The following is a 25,232-nucleotide window of genomic DNA, read 5'->3' as shown; positions in this document are numbered from 1 at the left end:
CTTAAAATTTTGCTCAACTATTAGTTTTCTTTGGGAACAGAAGTATAATCAGAAATATCATTGACAACCTAAGTGTTCTGTATTGTGGGGTAAAACTAGTTTGGGTTTTTAGAGTGGCCTATGCTTGTCAGTGTCTTTATAGTTTTCTTCATGTTTTTCTTCTCCTTTACATGTTCTGCTTCTTTTAAACTATTCATAAACTTCAGATGCTGTTTTGCCCATGAAATTTTTCGGTAAATTTTGGGAGTAAATCAGAGTCCATTGAGAGAGAGAGAATGTTCTAAAGGTCTGTGTTTGCATGGTTGCTTTTTGCCTTCACGTGTCAGTTGCTTTTGAACTCTGGGACAGTGTTAATAAATTGTCAAGCTGAATCGCCTCATATTTGACTCCCTTTTTGGGAGTTTGCAGATGGTACTAATGAGCTTTCCCTCCTTGAACACGTGTAATGAATGTCCTCTTTATTCTCCATTTTAAACTTGAGCTGTGAAACCCCCTCTCAGCTGGGCCCAATTCTACAGGCAGCTGCCTGCCTGGCCTGTTATTACTCCAGGAATCATTGCTGGCCTTATTAAACTATTTTGGGTAGCAGCCTTTCCATTCTCCTCCCATGAACCATGAAGGCTGGAGCTGCTGCAGCAGCATAGTCCCAGTGTGGAATCGGAATGGGAAGGAAGGAAGGGTCACTGGTTTGTAATAGAGCATCCTACCTTATGGAACAGTAGGGTGTCTGCCCATTGAGGCCACTTGGTGTCTTGACATTTTTCTTTTGTTTTTCAAAAGAAAAGTTTTATTTTTGAATATCTAGCATTTAAACTGCTTGAGTGTAAGGCAGTTTGGTCTCCCTACCCCCAACCCCCTTTTCTTTCACTTTCTCTAGCATGTCCATGATCCTGATTTGGGTTGGTAGTCTCCTTGCTCTTGTATTCTGAACTGCCTCAGATCCGTAGACCCACAGTGCAAACCTTGACCAGGAAAGGCAGCATAACACAGTGGATAAGGAGGAGGCCCCCAGTCAGACACGCCTGCATTTGAATCTCAGCAATGGTGGGCAAATGACCTCTTTTAGGTTGAAATAGGCAAAGTGTGGCCAACCTCATAGGCTGTTATAGGGATGAAGATAAGACATGTAAGAACTAGTTAATGGGAAAACTGACCACTGGTCAGCAGGGGAAGTCCTCTGGCCTGTGTTAAGGAGACATTATAATTCATGTAGTCTAAATGTTTCCTTTTAAAGATCAGTCATTCAGACCCAAGGAGGTTGTGCTTGCCTGATGGCACATAGCTCTACATGGACAAGCAAGGGTGAGAACTCAGCTTTTCTAACTCCGAGTCCAATGTGTTTCCATTATACCACATAACTTCCCCATATGTTATTGGTTCAGGGCCATATTTGAACTGTTCTCAGCCTTATTGATGGAGGTATTTGTCATTCATCAGAAAATACTTTTTCCATAAGCTGCTGTTTTGTACTTCTCTTCATTTCCTAACCCCTTAAAAAAGAAAGATAGCACACAATGTATTAGCTTCCTGTTGCTGCTGTTACAAACTAAATTGTTTTAAGCCACAATTTTAGTGGCTAAATACAATACATATATTAAATACTAAATACAATAAATATTTATTCCCTTACAGTTCTGGAGGTCAAAAGTCTAAGGAGTCTAAAGTCAAAGTGTCAGCAGGGCTGTACTCTTCCTGGAGGCTCATGTGGAAAACCTTCTTCTTTGCTTTCTCTACCTTCTCGAGGCTGCCTGCGTTCCTTGGCTCAAGGTCCCACATCACATCTCCTTTTCCATCATCACATGTCATTACATTGCATTCTACTAACTCTGATCTCCTGCTTCTTTCTCATAAGGACCCTGTGATTACACTGGCCCCTCATGGGTAATCCTGGATAATCCATCTCCAGGACTTTAACTTAATAATATCTCTGCAAAGTCCTTTTTGCCATAAAAGGAAACATTCACTGGTTCCATGGATTAGGATGTGGATGTATTTGGGGGCCATTTTTCTACCTACTACAGACAGACACCTGCCTTACGACCCAGAATTCCCAGACTCCTTCTTTTTCACCTCTAGTTCTGAATGTTTCCAAATTAAGTCACAATTACCAGTCTGCTCACATACATTTTTGCTAGCCATTTACTCTCCTCCCTCTGTGTCCCATAAGGAGTTTCTTCTTTTAGACTAGACCTATTCTAGAAATGGGAGGCACTGACACCACCCACTCAGATGACTGCTCATACTTCTCAGCAGTGGTTGGGGAATGTATTTCTGGGAGCATTTCCACAGCCCACTTTGTACCTCAGAACATGTGCTTCCTGTGAGAATGTTAAGTAATTTTTGGAGTTTACAAAAGTCAAGTTCAGATTCTACCATGTATGTATTTGGGATTTGGATTAGGAGAGATTTGCCTGCCTCTGTTTGGATATAGGTCATATTTGAATAATTGTTAGCAGAAATATCGTTGGTGAATTTGTTTAATCAGGGGTCCTTCTAAACCTAGGGTCCCTTAAAGGCTCCATGGAAGGCCTTCATGGAGCTAGATCTCTTGGGGCTGTGAAAAGCCATATGATTGTTTTTCTGGAAAGACTGGACCATACCTCTCATTAGATTTTTAAAGAAGTTAGTGACCCAGGAAAGGTCAATGACAAACTGAATTGATGGTGGGTGGATTGCTTTCCATTTCCCCAATAGGTAAAAGGACCTTGGAAGTACACTGCATATATTTTTTCACATGTAATGTGATCTTTTTTTTAGCTGCAACTCAACTTTCCCCATTCATATTGAAATAGACATCCCACTGAAGCCCATGTCTTTTTTGCTGTCAGCAATAAAAGTTTTATTCTATTTCTGCTGGCATATACTGAGATATCTTTGGAACAAGATTTGGGAAACCTTTGTTAAGTGTAATCTGTTTCTTGGATAGGCAATATATAATTCGTTTAGACAGGAATTGAAGATAAAAAGTGTTGTTCCCCCCACCACCACCCCTAAACCCCCCTGAACACCAGATGTTTTATTGGCATTTTTTTCCAGCACATATTTGTTTGGAACTGAAAACTAATTTCCTTTAATGTCTTGTCATGCCTTTCCCTCTCACCTTTGATCACCATTTACCCTTTCTTCTGACTCCTTAAGTTTCCTCATAAAGAATGTGTGGTATTTTCCTACCTTTATCATTAACTTTGCCTCACCTTGCCTTATGGGAACCCAAAGGATGAGGACTAACTTGGAATTTGCTTAGTTTCCATACATTGCTAGATGTGTGAAGCTTAACAAGAGTGAAGGAGTATTGTGTATGCATAAGGCAAAATAGCGAGTGAAACCCAATGATTTGCTGTTTGATTCACTCCATACAATTTAAAGCTTAGTGAGTAAAACATAAATGACCAAAGGGGATTATTTATGCTTCCTGAATCATAAAGGTTTTTTAAAAACAGGTGCAATTTGGAATTAAGCTCTGATGACTGTGAAAGGGAGTTTAAGCTTCACTGATTTGGCAGAGAAGATCCGATGTACCAGGCAGAGGAGGGAGCCTTACATCAAATAAAATCTCCTTTCTTGATGAGTTCTTCTTCCTTTTTTTGTTTGTTTGTTAATGTGTGGTGTTTTGAGAGAGTTATTCCTTTGGCATTAAATAGGATATATACAAAACCTCTTTGAAAACTTTGGGACATTATGCAAAAATAATGCTTAACTATTATGAAAGGAATATGTTGCTTTCGACAGAACTCATTTATGTTCATTTTTGTTTAGCACAAGAATATAAGTCTCACTGGGCCTGACTTAACCACTTTATCGATAGGAAAACATTGAGGTCAGGATAGGTGATCTTTATAGCATCATGCAACTATTTAGTGACAAAGTTGGTGATAAAATTCAAGACTCCAGAAACGGACCCAGTGATCTTTTATTATATCATATTGCTTGTGTTCTGTAGAAAGAGGAAAAGGTTGAAAGTTGAAGGACATAGATTTCATAATCTTGTAAATGAAACCACAGTGAGGTAGACCTGCACACCCACCAGCATGGCTGAAACTTATACGTTGGCTTGGATCTGGGGCAGCTGGAGCTGTCAGCATGGCTGGTGGGTTGGCTGGGGGGAGTGTAAAAAGGCACAGCCACATGGAGAGCAACTGGCAGTTTCTAACATTAAACACACTTCCCTTCAGCCTAACAGTTCTGCTCCTATGCATTTACCCAAGAAAGACCTCTATACAGCTGTTCATAGCAGCTTTGTTAGAACAACTAAAAGCTGGAAACAGCCTATATGTTCATCAACTGGTAAAGAGACAAATTGTGGTATATTTATTTATTCCATGGAATACTACTCATCAGTGGAAAAGAAGGGACCACTGATATAAGCAACATCGTGGCTGAAACTCAGAAACATTGTTGACAGAAAGAAGCAGAAACAAAAAGAGCATATTCTGCATGATTCCACTTATATGAAGTCCTGAAACAGACAAGATTAATCCTAGTGATAGAAATCAGAGGTGGGAGTGTGGGAGTTGACTGCAAAAGGGCATGAGGATACTATCTGGGTGGGGGAAGTATTCTATATGTTGCTTGAAGTGGTGGTCATATAGGCATATACATTTGTCCAAACTCATCAAAGTGTACATTATAAGGGGGCATTTTATTGTATGTAAATTATACCTCAATAAAGTGATTTTTTAAAGGGACAGGACAATGAGAAGTTAAGGTGCTGAACAGCAAAGCACAGATGGTATAAAGCATAAAATATTTTTACCATGCCACTGAATTTTCTCTGGTCCCATTTTCTCTCTCAGAATTGTGGTCCTTCTGTTACTGTCCCCTTGCCACTTGTCTGAGAACACATATAACTACAAGCCAGCATACCATTGTGGAAAAAACTGAACAACTTGCCCATGCACATTTCCACGAGCGAGTTTCTTCTGTGCTTGAGGATACTTTGCCAACTTAAACAGTAATCATGGGAATCATTTAGAGCTTCCATTATTAATTCTTCCTTAGTTACCAGAATTTCACCAGCATAACTATATATGCAAATAAAATAATACCCAGAGAAATGCCAAGTGTTTTTCTGTTCTCTAGGAGGAAGTTTAGAGGATTTGTAGACTGAGTAGGTTGAATTTATAGCCATATTCTCTGCTAGAAAAATCTAAAAATAAAAACGTTGGCGTCCCAGTTGGTGCTCTGAGTCATATTTTAAATCCTGTAAGCCTGTAGCTTTGCAAAATGCTATTCAGAAATCTCTAAACTGCATATACAATATATCTTCGTCTTGCCAACTCCCCTGCCAGCTTCTTTCAGAGATTTCTTTCATCAATATCTAAGGCTGGAATTGAAGTCATGTGGTTCCCCTTGAAATAAGTTCTGGACATAAGATGAGAGCAGCGTTGCTTCTAACTGAATGAAAGATTCCCAAGAGCTTTCTCTTTAGTGTACTTGAGGATTATTACGTAACTCTTAGAACCCAAGGCACACAATGGAGAATCTAATTGAGTAAAAATTAGTGATTATATTCACTCAGGTTTTCTTTTGCTCAACTAAAACAAGATAATGTCATCAGTATTCCTTGTTATAGTTTTGGCTACACTGCCTTCACATGGTGCATTTATTAGTTAGTTCACTGGAAATTTATTAAGTACCTACCGTATGACAAGTATTTTGTGAGGCTACAGGGTATGAAGATGAAAAAGAACAGTGTCTTCCCTCCAGGAGCTTACAATTCAGTAAGGAGACAGACATGCAAACAGAATTTTTCTTTGTATTAAATACAGTTGCTAGAATAAAGTATGTGCAAAGGCAGCCTGGTGTGTGCCAGCCTGGGAATGTTAAGTCCATTTGATCTAATGTGTCATTTAAAGCCAGTGTTTCTTTATTGATTTTCTGTCTAGAAGATTTATCCATTAATGTAGTGGGGTATTAAAGTCTCCTACTGTTACTGTGTTACTGTCTCTTTTTCCCTTTAGGTCTGTTAATACTTTATATATTTAGGTGTCCCTATGCTGGGTGCATAAACATTTACAAATATCATATCCTCTTGTTGGATTGACCCCTTTATCACTGCGTGATGGTTTTCTTTGTCTCTTATTACAGCCTTTGTCTTAAAGTCTGTTTTGTCTGATATAAGTATTGCTACCCCAGCTTTCTTTTGGTTTCTGTTTGCGTGGAGTATCTTTTTCCATCCCTTCACTTTCAGTCTGTGTGTGTCCTTGCATACGAAGTGAGTGTCTTGTAGACAGAGTAATGATGGGTCTTTTTTTTTTTTAATTCATTGTGCCATGCCACTCTGTGTCTTTTGATTGGATAATTTATTCCATTTGCATTCAAAATAATTATTGATAGGTATGTACTTATTGCCAGTTTGTTAATTCTTTTCTGGCTGTTCTGTAATTCCTTTGTTCCTTTATTCTTCTCTTGCTCTCTTACTTTGTGATTTGATGATTTTCTGTAGTAGTGTGCTCATACTCCTTTCTCTTTTTCTTTTGTGTGTCTGGGAATGTTAGGGAGGAGTGGATAGAAAGCGTCATTAGAGCTGCAACCTCAAGAGGGACTACTCTGCCATGTGTGCATTGGGGGCAGGGCGGCTGCTGCAAAGGCTCAGGGGCGGTTTGTGGGGAACTGCAAGTGGATTAGTGTTGCTGGAAGGTGAAATGTGAGGTGGATAGTTACGGGAATCAAGCCTCGTGTGTAGCACAGAAGACCAGAGACTTCCTTTTGTAAGTCTGTAGCTCTCAATCCTGTGCATTTTAGTCATCTGGAAGGATTTTTAAAAAATGTTCTTACCCAGGACTGTTGAATTGCCATCTTCAGGAAGAGGATGTGAGTGTGCATTTTGTTTTTTAAATATCCATGGATGGGACTTCCCTGGTGGTCCAGTGGTTAGGATTCCAGGCTTTCACTGCTGTGGCCTGGGTTCAATCCCTGTTCAGGGAACTGAGATCCCACAAGCTGTGCGTGGTGGCACAGTCTAAAATGAAATGAAATGAAATGACATAAATCTGTGGATGATTCTGGTTTGCAGCCAGACATCTATTATTTGTAGGTAATAAGTGAACACTGAAAAAATTTGAACAGGGGCATGACATGACCTGACTTGTTCAAACTGCAGGCTAGAGAGCTTTTTATGAACTGTTGTCCACTGCTTCTGTAGCTGAAAATAGGTCGCTATCATTTTCCTCAATTCAGATTACACTTAGGCAGTAATTGTTCTAGATATAAAGAAATAATAGGTTCTGGTTACCACTGCATACCAATCCCTGTTATAGGAGCACATCTAGTAATTGTGTCTTCCTCTTCATCACAGAAGTGCAAAACTGAGGGCTGATAAGGTTTCCCTCCGGAGCTATTTAAGGATCACTTTGATGAAGCAGAATAAGCTTTTTATCTTTCTAACTCCAGCTCTGCCATCCTGTCTTAAAAGTGATCCGCGGAATCCAAAACAGTTATTCTGCTCAACCTTTCCATGTCACAAAGGTGGGTACAGTAATGGCTGTGAAGTTGGACTTGTCCACCCAGCCAGCTCTCTGAACTGTAACCACAGTAAAGTGTAAAGGAGGAAGCCTGACTTAAACACACCGTTAGGAGAAACCCACCTCTCTTCCCGCTTTTCTCCTCCTGGATGTAACCCAGTGATACTGTTTGCTACAAACAGTGATAGAGAAAGGCAGTGATACGTTCCCATCTGAATGGGGACCCTGAATGCATTTGTAGCTCTGAGAAGCTGGAGATAGCTCTTGCAGGGAGGGATTTCTACCTCAGGAGTTTAACTTGGAAGGAAAGCCATCCTTGTAGAACTCATTTGAGACATTGAGTACCTCTCCCTTCAAGCAGGCCTGCCTACTGGCCATTTGGAAGGAAGAAAGTGTTTGTTGTGAATTGAGAGGCCCGGCCAGGAGAGATGTTGAGACCATCTTGGGTCTTAGAGTATTTGGGCTGGAATTGGACTATTTCTTCTGTTCTTGAAAAGGTGTCTGGCCACATATTACTATAGGTGGGCATCCTTCCTAGTGTTCCAAGGTCCAGACAGCAATTAACAAAGTCAGGTAAATATACCGACCTCACCTTCTCCGCACGCTTCTGGGATTTATGTTAAAAGGGGAAACCGAGGGGAGTTTGTTATGGTAGCCATAGGTCAGTGAAAGGCCTACCAGGATAATTTCTGACTCAGCTGTTGGTTTCTGTGTTCATATATATGGAATTTAAAACACCACACTCTGTATTCATGCCATTTAGTAATCTTTAATAACATTTTTTGAGCGTTCATTATATGTATGGGTTCACTGTGCTCTTATGTTATAAATATCCGAAGACATATATAAAAGTGATATATTTTTATGCCCCCTCCCTTGTCCCTTTGCATATACATACATATGCACATAAAAAAGAAGTGAGAAAGAGAATCTATATAGCTGATTTGTATCATCCTTAAAGAAAGGAAACAACCAACCAGCTTGTGACAGGACAACTCTGATTCCTAAGCAGAACCTTGAGCAGCACAGTCATAGATCTAACTATCCTGGGAGAAAGGGGATCTTTTTGGACATGGAACAGTCTTCTGACCACCATCAGGTTGGTGAATGCTCAGATAGGCCTCGGGGCAGCTGATTAAGCTGGAGATCATTGACATTGTCAAAACATTTAAAAATGGAATTGGCTGACTTAGAAAGTCATAAGTTGCCCAGCAGAGTATCCACACCAGTTAAACCCAGCCTGACACAAGGTAGGCTGGCACTGAGGAAATGTTAGGAAATTAATGTCAGAGTGACAATATTAGCAAGGAGCTTAACTGGGTGACCTTGGTTCTTCAAGTTGGCAGTTCTGTGTGGGAATCCACACTGGATACTACAGTAATAGGAAAGTTACGACTCGAGAAAAGTACAAAAGTGTAAGGGGTAGACTCTTACTACTCCCCCTACCATTTGATTTTAAGTGATTAAATATATCATCTTGAATATATTCTCATTATAAAAACGTTGAAACTACAGAAAATTAATAAGCAAAAGAGAGGGGAAAACCCCCTTTGATTTGCCATCCAAATGTAGCCCCTATTATCTCTTTGAGCATTTCCTGTGATTTTTATTTTCAAAGTGCACTTTTATATTTAGTATTTTTCTTTAAACACGAATAATTGACATGTTATATTCTTCACAAATATCTTTAGAAGCAATATTATTTATTGTATAAAATAATATATTCTAGTCCTAATTTGCTCAACTTATCCTCTAATGCTGGGCATTAAGGTTGTATCCACTTCTCGCCTGTTATGAATCTTGAGTAAGATTCATAATAGGGTAAGACTATTTTATAGCATTTTGGTAACAGTCATTAAATAGGTTTCCCAAACATTTTTATTTATTTATGCCGCTATCAGCAATATGTGTCAAAATCTGCCAATCCCTCCTCTCGTTGGGTTTTGATACTCAAAATTACTTTCTTATTTCATAGGTGAAAAATAGTATCTCAAACTGGATCAGGAAAGGGGGGATTTTATTGGACTGATGCAGGCGTAGCTCACAGAGCCCTTGGGCAGGAAGCTAGAGGCACAGCTGGAACTTGGCAGGGCCTCAGACACAGCAGAGATCCATCCGGTCCTCCATTCTCCCCAGCAGACCGCCCACCCCCGCTGGCCTCCCCATCTGATTTGTCTCTCTGTGCATCTGTTACTTGGCTTCTAGCTCTGTCTCACTGCATGTGTGTGTTGTCTGTCTGTCTTCCTGTGTGTCTCGCTCTGCCTTTCTCTGTGTCTCTGGTCTGCCCATCTCTGTCTACAGGCCCTGCCATTCTGCTTTCCCTGCTTTTTCCCTCTCGTCTCTGCTTTCCCAGCACCTGGTGAAAAATAGCACCTCCCCCCAGCCCCCCGACCCCTGTCCCCGGCGGTCCCACTTGTCTTCAAGTTCAGTGGCCGTCAGAGGCTGCCTTGATCCCTGTGTCTACTTATGAATTCCGGACAAAGAGAATCTGGTTGGCTCAGCTTGGTCAGTGCAGTGGCTGCCCTTGGTTTGGGTCATCCCAGTGGCCAGGGAGGGGCAGGGCACGGGGCGAGGCTGGTTCTCAGACAGAAGGGTGCTGAGGAGAGGAGCCCTGTTGTTAGTGCCTGTACTAAGACTGTAGTCCTGAACCCCCAGACATGATGAGCTGCCTTCTGCAAGTGTGCCCTGTGTTCTTTTGTGGGCCTATTAGAGAAAGAAGTGAGATTAGTGAAGACCCTTTCTTGATAGATAATCTATCACGATTGACAGAAACTATCTTCTAGGAATGTATTTGCTGTCCCTAAGGTGAGGAATTGGCTTAACTGGTCCCTCTCTGATACTGTGTGTGTGAAGGGGGTGTGGAGCAATACTGCAGAGTACCCTGATGGTCACACTTATATGTTTGCTTTTTCTTCTGGTTCTAAAACTGTCACTCAAGCCTTCCTTCCCCACCCCACTCCCTTTTCTGTACTGACCCTAAGGTAATAAGCAAACTTTGAATTCAGAATTAGCCCTGTGGTTTTCTGTAAGGAGGATGATCCATCACTTTCACCCAAGAAACTCTGGGTCAGTGAGAGTGTGTCTGGTTGTTAGAGGAGGAACAGAGATCCTTGACCTGAAATTCTGAAGCAGGACTGGAGAATGAAGCACAAGTAGCAGGGTTGACAGCAAGGCTGTGAATCAGAACCAGGTGGTCAGGCTAGAATGAGGTCAGACTGAGGATGGGGCTTGAGCCAGTAGCTCAGTGTAAGTCTGAGGAGGGCCGGAGGAGGGACAGTGAGATGGCGGGAGAGGGGCTAGGGAGGGCGTCCCGAGTTATTACACGCTCCCAGCTCTCATTTGGGGTTTACTGTAACGATGACTCACATAATGCATTCCGTTTCTTCGATTGTTTAATGGGTGACATGCATTTGTGAAACCACATTCTGAAGGCACCAAGGTATCCACTGAAAATTTAATTTCCTTCCTACTCTGGTCACTCAGCCACACAATTCCCTGGGCGAGAATGATTCCCTGGTTAAGGAAATTGAGGCACAAAGAGGCAAATTGCTCAAGGTCACTCTCACAGTGTATGTAAGTTATTCTAAGGTATTTTTTAAAATAAATTACATCCACAATACTAATGAAGTTAAAGGTACAGAGATCCCACACGTCTTTGAGGTGCCCACTATGTACAGCCTCTGTGCTGGGTGTAGGACACAAGGGTGATGAAAAACAGAATTTGTATTGACCACAAGAGACTTTGAGAAGTTGCTGAAAGTCACTACTTTTCATGTATCTTCCCTGTGAAATACATTTTTTTAAAAATCCAGTAATTTGACTTTCTGTATGCATGCTGTATTTCAACTAAAAAATATTTTTAAAAATTCTGTAATGAGAAGTCTTGTTTGCTTTCACTTCTGGATAAGCAGACACTTACTGAAATTAAAACTTTGGGAGAGCAGCAAAAAGCCACAGGCCCTCGCAGTCACAGAGAGATCCCCTGTGAAGGATTCATATGTCTGAATGGGAGTGGGGTGGGTTTCCCATGTGGCCCAGGGCCTGTTTGTTCACCAGTTTAGGATATCTGGGGAAGGACAAGACCAGAGAGCGTGCACCCTATTTCCCCATGCTGCAGCCGGGGCACTGCCACTGTTGAGCTACGTTAGGAGTTGAACTTGGAAGACATTTTCCCCCTCTAGGAAGTGCCATCCACTTTCTGCTTCACATGCATTGCATTGGTCTCCCTGGTCTCACCTGGGTATGTGACCACAAGCTAACAGATTTCTATGAGAAAATGTGTTTCAAGTTTCAAACAGCTGATTTATAAGTACCTTTTGGGAATATAACCTCTCAAAATTTGGAATTATCTGTGATTGCTCCATCTATCTTGCTCTTTTGACTGCAGACAATGAATTGCAGGCTTTTCATTAGCTTGGGTGGTTCTTTTGACTTGTGATGGGTTGGTCTGTGTGAGTGTGTGTGTACACGTGCATGTCTATCTTAACCTACATGGTGGTATTTCTGAGAATTAGAGATGTAGTAACTCTTTTTTTTTTTTTTTTTTTAAATGTGGGCCTGAGTCATTGCTAAATGTAAAGCAAGCATACAGATCAAAGATCAACCAACCGTTTTGGAGCTTCAAGGTCAGTTTAACGTCACATCCAGATTTGAGCTTGAAGGTCATCATTTTAACATCGTGTCCAGATTTGGCTTTTAGTCATTCTGTAAGGGTTTTAATTAGACCCCTGATTGCTTGTAAATAGGCCCTCAGTGACCTACGCCAGTACTGCCTACCATGATAGAAGAAAGCCTTTGAGTTCTTGGAGGACCCATGTTTCATTTGTGGATATGATTGTCAACAGCCTCTCAGAAGAGGAGTCTCCACAGTCTCTTTGTGAGTTCTAGGATGACTAATGTGGCAGCCAGGATTGACAAGTCTTGACATAATTCATATTGGTGTTTCCATGTGTTGGAGTTGACTTTGACCTTTGACTTGCTGTTTCATTCTTTCCTTTCCATGAGGTCACTAGAGCATATGGATTCTGAAGACTTTATAGAGCCCAATCTGAAGTTATAGGCTCCCATGTTGATATAATTTTGTTTGTTTTCAGTTGAGTATGCTATTTTAGTCATGGTGGAGTTCTCAGAACTTTCCTATTGAAGTTTATTTATCTTTCAGTGCACAGAATAGTTCTTTACTTTTTGAATCTTAGGACTAGATCCCGGTGTTACATATCTGATTCAGCAAAAGTAGATTCACCTCAATGCCAGTGGGTTTTGTGGGAGAAAATAGATAACTAATATCAGATTCTATTTGATTCAAAGATTATTTTTAGGAGGGTAAGATATTTTTCATTGATATATTATTCACATACCACAAAATTCACCCTTTTAGAGTATATAAGTTTATCATACTAAGTGAAGTAAGCCAGACAGAGAAAGACAAATATCATATGATGTCACTTATATGTAGAATCCAGAGTATATAAGTCAGTGATATATTTTTTAGTACATTCACAAAATTGTGCAACTGGAATTAGTTCCAGAACATTTCCATCATCCTCAAAACAAATCCCAAGCCCAGGCAAACACTTACCTACTTCCTGTCTTTATAGATTTGCTTATTCTGGGCATTTCATGTAAATGGAGTCATACAATATGTGGCCTTTTTTATCTGGCTTCCTTCACTTAGCATAATATTTTGTTTTTCTTTTTTTTGGTCATACTGCATAGCATGTAGGATCTTAGTTCCCCAACCAGGGATCAAACATGAGCCCCCTGCATTGGAAGCTCGGAGTCTTAACCACTGGACCACCAGGGAAGTCCCTAGCATGATGTTTTCAAGGTTCACCCACATTGTAGCTTGACTCAATGTTTCATTCCCTTTTGTAGCTGAATAATATTTCATTGTATGGTATCTTAGTCCAAGCTGCTATAAGAAATTACCATAGATTGGGTGACTTAAACAACAAACATTTATTTCTTACAGTTCTAGAGGCTGGGAGGTCCAAGGACCAGGTGCCTGCAGATCTGCTGTCTGGTAAGCACCCCTTTCCTGGTTTGTAGGTGGCTATCTTTTTGTTGTATCCTCACGTGGCTGAGAGCAGAGACAGGAAGCAAGCCTAAGGTCACTAATCCCATTCATGAGGGCTCCACCCTCATGACTTAATTACCTCCCAGTGGCTCCATCTCCAAATAACCATCACATTGGGGATTAGGCTTCAATATATGAATTCTGGGACTACACAATCAATCAGTCCATACCATATAGATATTTTATTTTTGTTTATCCATTTATCGGTTGATAGATATTGGGGTTTTTCTACCTTTTAACTATTATGAATTCTGCTGCTGTGAATATTCTTGTGCAAGTTTTTGTGTGGACATACATCTTCAAGTTTCTTGGGTATATACCTAGGAGTGGTGTTGCTGCCTCATACGGTAACTACGTTTAATATTTTGAGGAACTGACAGACTTTCTCAAAGTATACATAGCCACCAAAGAGCATGAAAGTTTCAATTTCTCAACATCCTTGCTAACCACTGTTATTGTCTGCCTTTTTGTTTGCTTCTCTCTCTCTTTTTTTAAAATTTATGTTTTTATTGGAGTATAACTGCTTTACAATGGTGTGTTAGTTTCTCCTTTATAACAAAGTGAATCAGTTATGCATATACATATGTTCCCATATCTCTTCCCTCTTGAGTCTCCCTCCCTCCCACCCTCCCTATCCCACCCCTCCAGGAGGTTCTCTTTTTGTTTTTTGTAATTTTGGTTTGCATTTCTTTCATGGTTAATGATGTTAAGCATGTTTTTTCATCTGCTTATTGACCACCTGTGTGTCTTCCTTGGAGAAATGTCTATTCAAGCTCTTTGCCCGTTTAAAAAATTGGGTTATTTTTTCATTGTTGGGTTGTAAGAATTATTTCTATACTCTAAATAATAGACCCATATCAACTATATGATTTGCAAGTATTTTCTCCTGTTCTTGGCTTGTCTTTTCATTCTCTTAATTTTATCCTTTGAAGCATGAAGTTTTTAATTGTAATAAAGTCCAACTTACTATTTTTTTTTTCTTTGTTGCTTTTGCTTTAGGTGTCATATCTGAGACTCTGACCTAATCCAAGATCAGGAAAATTTACCCCTGTGTTTTCTTTTAAAGGTTTTATAGTCTTAGCTTTTACATTTAGAACTTTGGTCAATTTTGGGTGAATTTTTGTATGTAGTATGAAGTAGGGTCCAACTTCATCCTTTTGCATGTAAATATCTCCTTTTCCCAGCACCGTTTGTTGAAAAGACTCTTCTTTCCCCCACTGAATCGTCTTGGTACCTTTGTCAAAATGAATTGACCATAAGAGTGAGAGTTTAATTTTTGCATTCTTACTTCCCTCCTTTTAGCTATATGTTTATCTTTCTGCCAGTAAACACTGTCTTGATTCCTGTAGCTTTGTAGTTAGTTTTAAAATTGGGAGGTGTGAGTTCAACAAATTTGTGAAGATAATTTTTTTTTTTTTTTTTTTGCGGTATGCGGGCCTCTCACTGTTGTGGCCTCTCCCGTTGCGGAGTACAGGCTCCGGACGCGCAGGCTCAGTGGCCATGGCTCACGGGCCCAGCTGCTCCGCGGCATGTGGGATCCTCCCGGACCGGGGCACGAACTCGTGTCCCCTGCATCGGCAGGCGGACTCCCAACCACTGCGCCACCAGGGAAGCCCCATGAAGATAATTTTTTGATGTGATGTTGATATTTACTCTTCTACCTCACGTACTTTGAGATATCTTTTCTCTGCCATCATGAGGTCGCATTAGAAATGTAACTTTGAAGTAGCCATGAATTCAGTTTCAGGTCTGACCTCACTATTCTTGTATAAAAGGTATGGATTTGGAGTCAGGTAGATTACGAAAGTTTGACCACTAGCTCTGTCTCATTTTTCTAACTGTAATATAAAGCTTAGGACCTAAGTCAAAGGATAGTCCTGAGAATTAAAAAATGTAACATTTATAAAAGTATCTAGCATGATGCCTGAGAAATGATAGATAGAAAATAAATATCTGTTGCCTTTCCCACGTCCTCATGGATGCAGAAACTTTCCTTGTACCTTGTAAGATGGTTCTGAATTCTTTTTTTTTTTTTTTTGTGGTATGTGGGCCTCTCCCTGTTGTGGCATCTCCCGTTGTGGAGCACAGGCTCCGGACGCGCAGACTCAACGGCCATGGCTCACGGGCCCAGCCTCTCCGCAGCATGTGGGATCTTCCCGGACCCGGGCACGAACCTGTGTCCCCTGCATCGGCAGGCAGACTCTCAACCACTGTGCCACCAGGGAAGCCCGGTTCTGAATTCTTAAAGTCAGCCTTCTTCCATTTAGAAATTGTTTTCCCCAAAGTCATCATATGGATTGGTATTACTGAATTTGCTAGTCTGTTCTGTGGTGGTGTTTCTAGTGTAGTGTTTTCGACTTTCTTCACTGCTTTATCTCCAATGCCTAGAATTGTGCCTAACCAATAGTAAGTGATGAATAAACATCTGTTAAGTGAATACTAAATGTTGATCCCATTTCTTGTGTACTTGGGTAAATATAGTGCACATTGAGAGGAGATACGTGTTTAGGTAGTCCTGCACAACAGTTGTGTGAGTAATTTCTGAGATCTTTTCCCCAAGATTTCTTTGAGCACTTTGTCCAGTTAACCGAGAATGTCATTCCCTGGGGGGGGGGGGGGGTACTTCTTTCCTCCAAATGATGTTGGACTTCCTATGCAGATGTTTTCTCTTAAGGGTAATTTCAGACTGAAATGGGAAGCATCGAGTCTGCGTAGTAAACTACAGAAAGCAAGGAGGAAGGGGAGTGGGGAAGTTGGGTTTGGAGGACGATAAGTGATAATGAGAGACCAGGGAGGGACTTTTAGGGAAGGTTGGGTCAAATAGGGAAGCACGTTCCCAGTCTCTGAACATTGCTTATGGTTTTTATGCAGCAATCATGGTGTTTCGTGATTCTCTAGACTTCTCAAGTCTAGACATGAAACTTTAAGCAAAGGGTATCCAAATGTTACTACTGGCTGTTATGAGCCTGATTCACAGCCAAGGAATGGTGCCTGTGTGTGTTAGGCTCTTATCTTTGTGACAGATAAACCAGCCTTTAAAGGTTAAGAGTTCAGTTCGTTTCATGGATTCATAGGATAATTGAGCTTTCAAGCTAGACTGGATCATCAGGCTGAAGGAATGTCGAAGTATTACCTCAGAGAATAGATACCATAGTCAGAAAGGTTTGGAATGGGTTGAACAAAGTTAACCCATTTGGCTTTTATCGTCGTTTGCTTGTTTTAACCGCAGGACCTCTCAGAACCTTCAATGTGCCAATACATATTACACTGTGTCTTCCAGAGGGAATATAGGAGCAGTATTTCCCAAGGGGACCGGTCTGTGAGGACCTGCTTTTTCTCCCACAGACAGCCCTGTGAGACTGTTATTTGGCATAGCACATTTTGAATAGTTATGACCCAGGATAACAACTTTATTTTTCAGTCATGAAATTTGATTTCTTAGTCTTTTTGAGCTGCTGTTTCTAGGAAGGGTCATGACTGCTGGTATATTACATAGAAGCTGACTGTGTCTGTTGTCTCACTTGTCAAAAAAGTGAAAGCTTAAATTAGAAGCTAAAATCAAACTCCTGAAACATTGCATATATGTATAGATAACTTATAAAATACCCTACCTTTCAGGATCTGACTTTTTTTAATATGTTACTTGTTTAGCTTGGTCTGTGTGGTACCTCATGAGCCGTGATCTATTGAACTGGTAAAATTTGATTTCTGCAGCTTTTGCTCTGATACACCTTTTAAAAGATAGAGGACAGGAAGAGGCAGGAGGAGGAGGACCCATACCAAACAAGACCACTGACTTTTGCTATGGAATAAACAAAAAACGTGAAAAGCTACCTTGTTCTGAGTTGTCAGATAAGCTTGTCATGCCTGGAATGCATTCTTGGAGTTCTGTGGTAGAGCAGACTGTATCCAATTACAAATGTGGATGCAGCTACCCTATGCTCCTAATGGCTCTTCCATCTTCCCTCCCTCAACCCAAACACCCTCCCTCCTTCTTCCTCCAAGTCACCTAATAGACTGTTTATTTGACTTTCCTTTAAGGGGAGGAAGGGTTTCTTTTAAGGTGGGGGGAGGGCAGAGAGAGAAAGAGAAGGAGAGTGTGTGTGTGGGAGAGTGAGAGAAATAGAAAGAGAGAGAAGGATGTATGGATAGTTAAGAAGGAAGGGAGGGAGTGAGTGAGGGAGGGAAGAAGGAAGGAAAGAGAAAGAAAGAAAAAGGAAGAAAGAAGGAAAGAAAGAAAAGAAAGAAGGAAAGAAAGAGAAAAGGAAGGAAGGAAGAAAAGAAGAGAAAGAAAGAAAGGAAAGAAAGGAAGAAAAGAAAGAACCTGTCTAGGTATTGCAAGGGATCTTAGTGGTATAACTGCCTTCACTTCCAGTAAATCCAGTTTGTGTGTGTTGGTGTGTCACCACTGATGTGTAACAACAGCACAGTTGGGATTCCCAGCATCAGTAGTTTCCATTCACACCTCCAGTTAAAAGACCCCAGACCTGCTGTTTTTCTTATCTACACTTTCCACGTTCTTGGGAGGCCCGCATTACCTTGCCTGTCGACTGTGGGGAGGTATGACAAAGGACATTTCTCTCATGTTGAAGCGTAGTGTTCCTCTAAAAACTGAAGCACAGCCAGAGAAAGGAGGGTCAGAGGCTGAAGAGGACTGGTGAGGGTATTTGAGTCAGAATCTGAGATTGGTGAGTGTCAGGGAAATAAGAGAAGCACAGATCAGGTGACCATTTTAGGAAAATGAACCATACAAATCAGAAAAGTAATTACTATTTTACATTTATTTCAATGATATGTGTTCCTCACTTTTAAAGATAAAGCAAAACAAACAAACAAAAAGCTCAAAGGAGAAATTAAAATATTACGCAAAAATCTCAACCATAAACTAACCAATGTTAACATTAATTTCAGGCTTGGCTCTGTACATATAATAGGAGGGATGCATAGAGGGAGAGAGAAATAAATGAGGGGCAGAAATAATTGTCTAAGACTGAGCTCAAGCTAAACATAGGTTTAAAAGTAAAATATCCTATTTGATCTCACTTGAATTTAACAAAAGGAAAAAATGGCTAGTCTGTTGAAAAGTTATTCTTTATCCAAAGAGGATTAGTTCTCTAAATTCAGAGGAGAGATGAAAACCTCTGAGGGCCTGGGAGTGAGAATGGGTTGGGCAAGCTGTAACGATGTAATAAACAATCTGACTCTTTTGCCCAGCAACCCTACCCTGATATCAGATGTTTGTCGTTTGTTTTATTTTCATTTTGTTAGGATTTATACTTTTTTTTTTTTTTTTTTTTTTTTTTTTTTTTTTGCGGTACGCGGGCCTCTCACTGTTGCGGCCTCTCCCGTTGCGGAGCACAGGCTCAGCGGCCATGGCTCACAGGCCTAGCCGCTCCGTGGCATGTGGGATCCTCCCGGACCGGGGCACGAACCCACGTCCCCCGCATCGGCAGGCAGACCCCCAACCACTGCGCCACCAGGGAAGCCCTAGGATTTATACTTTTAACACTTAGTAGCTCTACTTCCCCTGGTTATTCCCCCACTTATTTGACCCCAATCAATGCACTGTTAACCATTGGTCTTTTTTCCATGGCTTTGTCATTCTTGATAATTTAACATTTGATGGGGTTCATCATCATTAAGGGTTTTTTGGCAGAGGCTTTTGGAAGCCATATTTCCTGAGTTGTTTTATCTTTGGGAATTGTTGCTTATTGCCTTTATTTTTGAGAGACAACTTTTCTATTGCCAAATTGCCGCCTAAAGAGGTTATACCAATCTATATTTTATTAGCGATTTATGAGAATGCCTGTTTTGAATGGGGAACTCTTAAGAGTATCTGTTTGCCTGAAATGGTGGAATTACATTGGGCAATACATTTGAGCTGGTAATCGAATATCAGATTATGGAAACACTTGAATGTTGGGAAATTGGCTGTTTTCTTAGTGGATTTCTCATTTCCTCACCAAAGTAACAACAGCTTTTTCCTGCAGGCCAAAAGATAACTACTGGGCAGCTTTGTGGAGCTGTTTCTAGGACTTTGCAAATTGTGCAGGAACCCTTTTAAAAGGCTCTCCCCCTTCCTCCCCACTCTCTGTGAAAGGGCACCTGGTTGGCTGAAGATGGAGTTTTTTTGCCATCTGAAGATAGCAGAAAGTGGTAAATATGTTCATCTACTAAAAAAATTGGCATCTGATAATTGTTTGAATTGAAAATACTTTTTTTTGTTCTGAAATATGATCTTGTGCTTCATGTCACAGACCCTTGTCTTTAAACTGAGCAGCCATTATAAGCCATTCCTAAATGACACGTGAACGTCACATATCTTTTCATAACATTCCTAGTGGTTTTCCATTGGAGCTGTCTGTTGGAGAAGCTAATCTCTGTACTGACACAGTTTGAAGTACCTGGAAGTTTCAGTTGGGCTTATTCGTAAAAATCCCTGCTCACCTCATGTAGAAAACTAGTAGCCTCTTTCACTCTTTAATTCATTGTCTCCGAACAATGGAAGGAGTGGGGAAGAAACTTTCCTAGATGACTGAATACATTTAAGTTTGACCACCATACCAATGATTATTCAGCCGTCTACCAGCCATTGACTTTTCCAGAGTTGGTAAGAGTGAGAACACACCTGGAGGATTTCAGGAGGCAGAAATATCCCGAGGTGTTCTCACTTTGTGCTTAGGGAAAGGAGGGAGAAAATAAGTGGTTTAGAATGGTGTGGTCTAAAGCTGTGATGTCTGATATGGTAGCTACCAGCCACATGTGGCTATGAAAATATAAACGATTTAAAATTAAGATTTAAACTTCAGTTTCTTAGGTTCACTGGCCACATTTCAAGTGCTCAGTAACCACATGTGGCTAGAGGCTGCAGTGTCAGATAGCACCCAAAGTTCTGTTGGCTAGCTCTAGTTCACATGCTGCAGTTTTATTTCATGATCATTCAGGGTTCATTACAGCCTTAATGAGCGCTCTCCTGTCTTTTCTCCCTCCCTCCTACTGCTTTCAATCATTGTGCTCCAACTCAAATGATGAAGCACTGCTCTCCATATTGCCTTGCTGGTGTCCTCTGGGTGTGAGGTGGGGGAGTTGCCATTTGCATTAGCACCGGGACTTCTTTGATGACAGATGCTGTCTAAATACAGAATGGTGTGTTGAAATACCCTCAAATGTGCTAACCCCCCTCCTTCAACTGATATCTACAGTGAATATACAAATAGGGGAATTGAGTGAAGAGCAGAGTCCTGGTTGCTGAAAATTATTTCAAATATTAGCCTGATGGAATCCAGCTAGAGTTCTGATAATTTACATCTCACTTTTGACTTAGATTTTCTTATTTGTAATTTCTGTTACTTATTACTTTTTTGTTACATTCTCATTAGATACAAACTCCTAAACAATTAGGATCCATCTTTCTACAAATTTTTTTCAGTTTCATAAATGGATACTTCAGAGTATTTATTTTCCTATTTCTGAGATAAAATCTTCTAGAAGCTAGTGGAAGGGGAAGGGGACACAGGCCATCAATTTGGTTTTGTTTTTATATTTATTTATTTATTGAGGTATAGTTGATGTAGAATATTATATAAGCTTAAGGTATACAACATAGTGATTCACAATTTTTAAACATTATACTCCATTTATAGTTATAAAATATTGGCTATATTCTCTGTGTTGTACAGTATATCCTTGCAGCTTATTTATTTTATATATAGTAGTTTATACCTCCTAATACCTTACCTCTATCTTTCCCCTCCTTCTTTCCCTCTCCCCACTGGTAACCACTCGTTCTCTATATCTGTGAGTCTGTTTCTTTTTTGTTATATTCACTGGTTTTATTTTTTCAATTCTACATATAAGTGATATCATACGGTATTTATCTTTCTCTGTCTGACTTGTTTCACTTAGCATAATACCCTCTAAGTCCATCTATGTAGTTGCAAATGGCAAAATTTCATTTTTTTTTTTACGGCTGAGTAGTATTCCATTGTGTGTATATGTGTGTGTGTGTGTGTGTGTGTGTGTGTGTATATATATATATATATATATATATATATATATATATATATATATAAAACCTCTTCTTTATTGATTCATCTGTTGATAGACACTGAGGTTGCTTCCATATCTTGGTAATTGTAAATAACGCTGCTATGAACATTGGGGTGCATGTATCTTTTCAAATTAGTGTTTTTGTTTTTTTCAGATATATACCCAGGAGTGGAATTGCTAGGTCATATGGTAGTTCTGTAGTGAGTTTTTTGAGAAACCTCCATACTGCTTTCCACAGTGGCTGCACCAATTTACATTCCCACCAACAGTGCATGAAGGTTCCCTTTTCTCCACATCCTCACCAACATTTGTTATTTGTGTTCTTTTTGGTGATAGCCATTCTGACAGGTGTGAGGTGATGCCTCATTGTAGTTTCGATTTGCATTTCTCTGATGATTAATGAGGTTGAGCATCTTTTCATGTGCCTGTTGGCCATCTGCATGACTTCTTTAGAAAAATGTCTGTTCAGGTCTTCTGCCCATTTTTGAATTGGGTTGTTCTGTTTTTTGGAGGTTGAGCATCAATTTGATAATAACCTGCCACATGCAAGGCTCCATGCTAGTTGTAGGAAATTGAAAAACAAAGCAAGAGTTAGACACAATCTTCACATTGCTTCTGACCTACATGCTCTACTGGAGGGAAAAAACAGCCATGAATGGTTAGCACTAGCGGCAGAGCTGCCCTTACCTTTTTCTTGCCTTTTTAGCTTTAGTCTACCAATAACCACTTCATTTTTTTAAAAAAAAAAACCTGTTTTCTCTGCCTTTTCATTCTGTTTCTCCTTATAACTGTTTTTCAGTTTGTACCGGTTTAAAGTGTCTCATGCTCATTTTCTTGCTGTAGTCCATCCCCTAGGAGAGGAAAGCTCCCTGTGTCCTTTTTCCTTCCCACCTACATTTGCTAAGTTACTGACTTGTTGCTTTCTTTCGGGCCTCTTACAAGGGATTGTTTACTATTGCCCTGGCAATATTCCCCGAATATATATCGGGGAATTCTTTTACAGAATTTGTTTGAAGCTTAGCTAGGGTTCAGTCCTAGGGTTATTTTTAGTTAAGGAGACAAACAACTTGAAGTGTGTATATCTGATACCTTAACCACAACCACTAGGTATTTCGTTTCTTGTTATTTGAGAGCATTCAGGTACCGCTGATGGAGCATTATTCATTGTTAGCTTAATGTTTCCATTGCTGAAAAGACTTTAGTAGATTTTTATGGGAGATAGAGAAGTTTTAAGAAATCACATTCACATTTTACAGTGACTCAATGGATAGTCTCTTTAGATCAATAATGAAATGCCGTCTGTGGTTGCCAATTGTTAAAATCTACCCTGCTTCCGCCAGCAGTTGTCAGTTAAGGGAGGATCGCAACACCCACTGATAAAATTCAAACCACAAGATGTTATTTTAAGTTTTTGGGTGGCGCTCTCTCTTCTTACCCTTTAAACTAAGTCACATCCTGCTCTGCATTTTAATTTGGTACAAATTAGATGCAGTAGACATAGGTCTGGCATTAGATACTAAAATGAAATTAAATGCTAAAATGAAAGAGGGAAGTTGTGTGGAGTAAATCTGTCATTTCTGGATACAAGATTAGGAAGTGGTTCTCAACCCTCGTGTCTCATCACAGTCACCTGGGGAGCTTGCCCGGGCCTCATCCCAGAGCATCTGGATGACTTGGTATGGAGTGGGGCCACACCTTGGTATTTGTAGACGCTCCCCAGGGTGATCCTGTCATACAGCCAGGCTTGGGAAATATTGTGTGAGGTGCCCTCCCCGCCCTCCACATTCCTCTCTACCTAGTCAAGTCCTGTCCACATCTTTAAGGCTCCCCTCAGGCCACTTCTTTCAAAGCTCACAGCTTCAGCCCCCCTGAACTCTTCCCTGTGACTGTCCACCAAACCTACTAGATAGCCCACCCTGAACCGTGTTCTGACTCATTTCATCTACACACATCTTATCTCCTTGATCAGAGCAGTTTACTCCTTGGATTAAACTACTGCTTAGTTGTCACTTGTTTCTATCATTTAGGGTTAGCACAGCTATGGACACTTAATAGGGACTTAATCGATATGAATTGAGTTGAATTGTCATCAGCGTAGTTATTCTCTTTCATCCTCTTGTCTTTCACTATAGCTTCCTTTATTAGCCCACCTTTGCCCATCAGTGGTTCTTCCTCTAGAGACAAGTCAGGGTGGCTAAACTGCAGAAGGAGAAGCAAACTCAGCCTGTTTCTGATTTTACCATATTCAAGAATGGAGGGATGGGCATATGCCCTGTGGACTCATCCCTCTCCACCCAGAACATTCAGCGCTCCTGCTCTAGAGTGGCTCTCAGGACCACGTGGGTGACACATGCAACATACAGGGGGCCCGTCCTGCTGGAGAAGGTGAAATGATTTGAGGGTGGATCTCTACCGTAAGGCCTACTGAAGAATAGGGGGTTGTTATAGGAGCTAATACACTCCTGGAACTTGGAAACAGTAGCTTTCTTTGCTTTTTCAAACAATGAGGATTCTTACTGCCAATGGTTCAAGGGTTCCTGTTTCTGGGCCCAGCAAGCTGACCATTGAAGAGATGGTTGGCAACTTCCTATTGAAGGGTACAGAGGTGACCCAAGATTCCTGATTGTAAGACCTGCTACCTTCTTAGGGCCTGCATTATTTGCACTAAATCTCTGTAACTGAGAGACCCCCACATTAAGTGGCTGTAACAAGATTGAAGTTTATTTCTCTCTCATGTAACTGTCCAGATATGGTTATTCCTGGGCTTGTACAGTGGCACTGACATCTTCAACCAGTGGCTTTCATTTCTGGGTCTACTTGTTGCTATCTCTCAGTCCTCAGGAATGGGGAAAGGACAGGGGATGTGCACATCATTTTAGCACAGCTTCTACTCACATCTCATTGGTCCCCACCAAGTTGCAAGGAAGGCTGGAAATGTAGCCTCTAATTAGATGAGCTCGTGCCCAACTAAACTTGAGAGTTCTGTGATTAAAGGAAGGAAAATGGATAGTGGTGAACAGCAAGCCAAGGCATACATGATGAGCTGCCAAAATGTCAGATCTACAAACCATCACCCTGTTCATTGGTTTGCATAAAAATACACTAAAAGAAACCACATATGTATCTCTGGTGCTATGATGTCATGGTAGGAAACTGAAGACCTCCAGGGGGATGTGCGGTATTCCTACCTTTCTGGGGAAGGTAGACCACGAGCTGGAAGAGGATGCAGAAAGTGTACAAATAACTGTCGCACAGATAGTGTTGACAAACAGGGTTTGGTGTGCGGGGAAGACTCTTGGCGTCTCTGAGGACAAGTGTGTTTGGCAAGAGATCTGCTAACCTGATCAAGAGAGTTCAACTGAAATTTGATGGGAAGGAAAAACCATTGAAACTTGATTGGATAGAGAACAATACGCATAGCAAAGAGAAGACCAGTAGCCGAGGAGGAGAACTTCAGTAATTCATTTAAAAACACCTGGGAAGCAGGGAGTTTATAGTAATACCTGTAGCTGTTTGCCAACGTGCAGCTTATGAGGACTAAGCAAAGTAAACATTAAAAGTGGGGCATAGATTTGATCATCCAATTTGTCTCACCAAGAAAGTTAGGATGGTTCTCATGATGAAAATATGATTCTAGAAGGGAA

At 40.7% G+C, this 25,232-nt stretch overlaps 1 protein-coding gene across 6 annotated transcripts in view; it reads left to right on the top strand.

Annotated features, from left to right (window-relative positions):
* Window positions 1-25,232, top strand: part of OSBPL3 (oxysterol binding protein like 3) — a 208,773-nt gene that overhangs the window by 69,606 nt on the left and 113,935 nt on the right. For 3 of the 6 annotated variants that reach the window (XM_082845874.1, XM_082845878.1, XM_082845875.1), the window contains one exon: window positions 13,435-13,485. The exons of 1 other annotated variant lie outside the window; for it this stretch is intronic. In XM_082845874.1, coding sequence (XP_082702000.1) covers window positions 13,435-13,485 — 51 coding nt within the window. The remainder of the gene's footprint in view (window positions 1-13,434; window positions 13,486-25,232) is intronic. 2 more of the 6 variants (XM_082845879.1, XM_082845876.1) reach the window with 1 other exon arrangement.

The sequence above is a fragment of the Leucopleurus acutus genome (genome assembly GCF_964270905.1).
Source record: "Leucopleurus acutus genome assembly, chromosome: 9".
NCBI lineage: Eukaryota > Metazoa > Chordata > Mammalia > Artiodactyla > Delphinidae > Leucopleurus > Leucopleurus acutus.
Note: the sequence above shows the minus strand (reverse complement) of the source record. Positions and strands in the feature narration are given on the sequence as shown.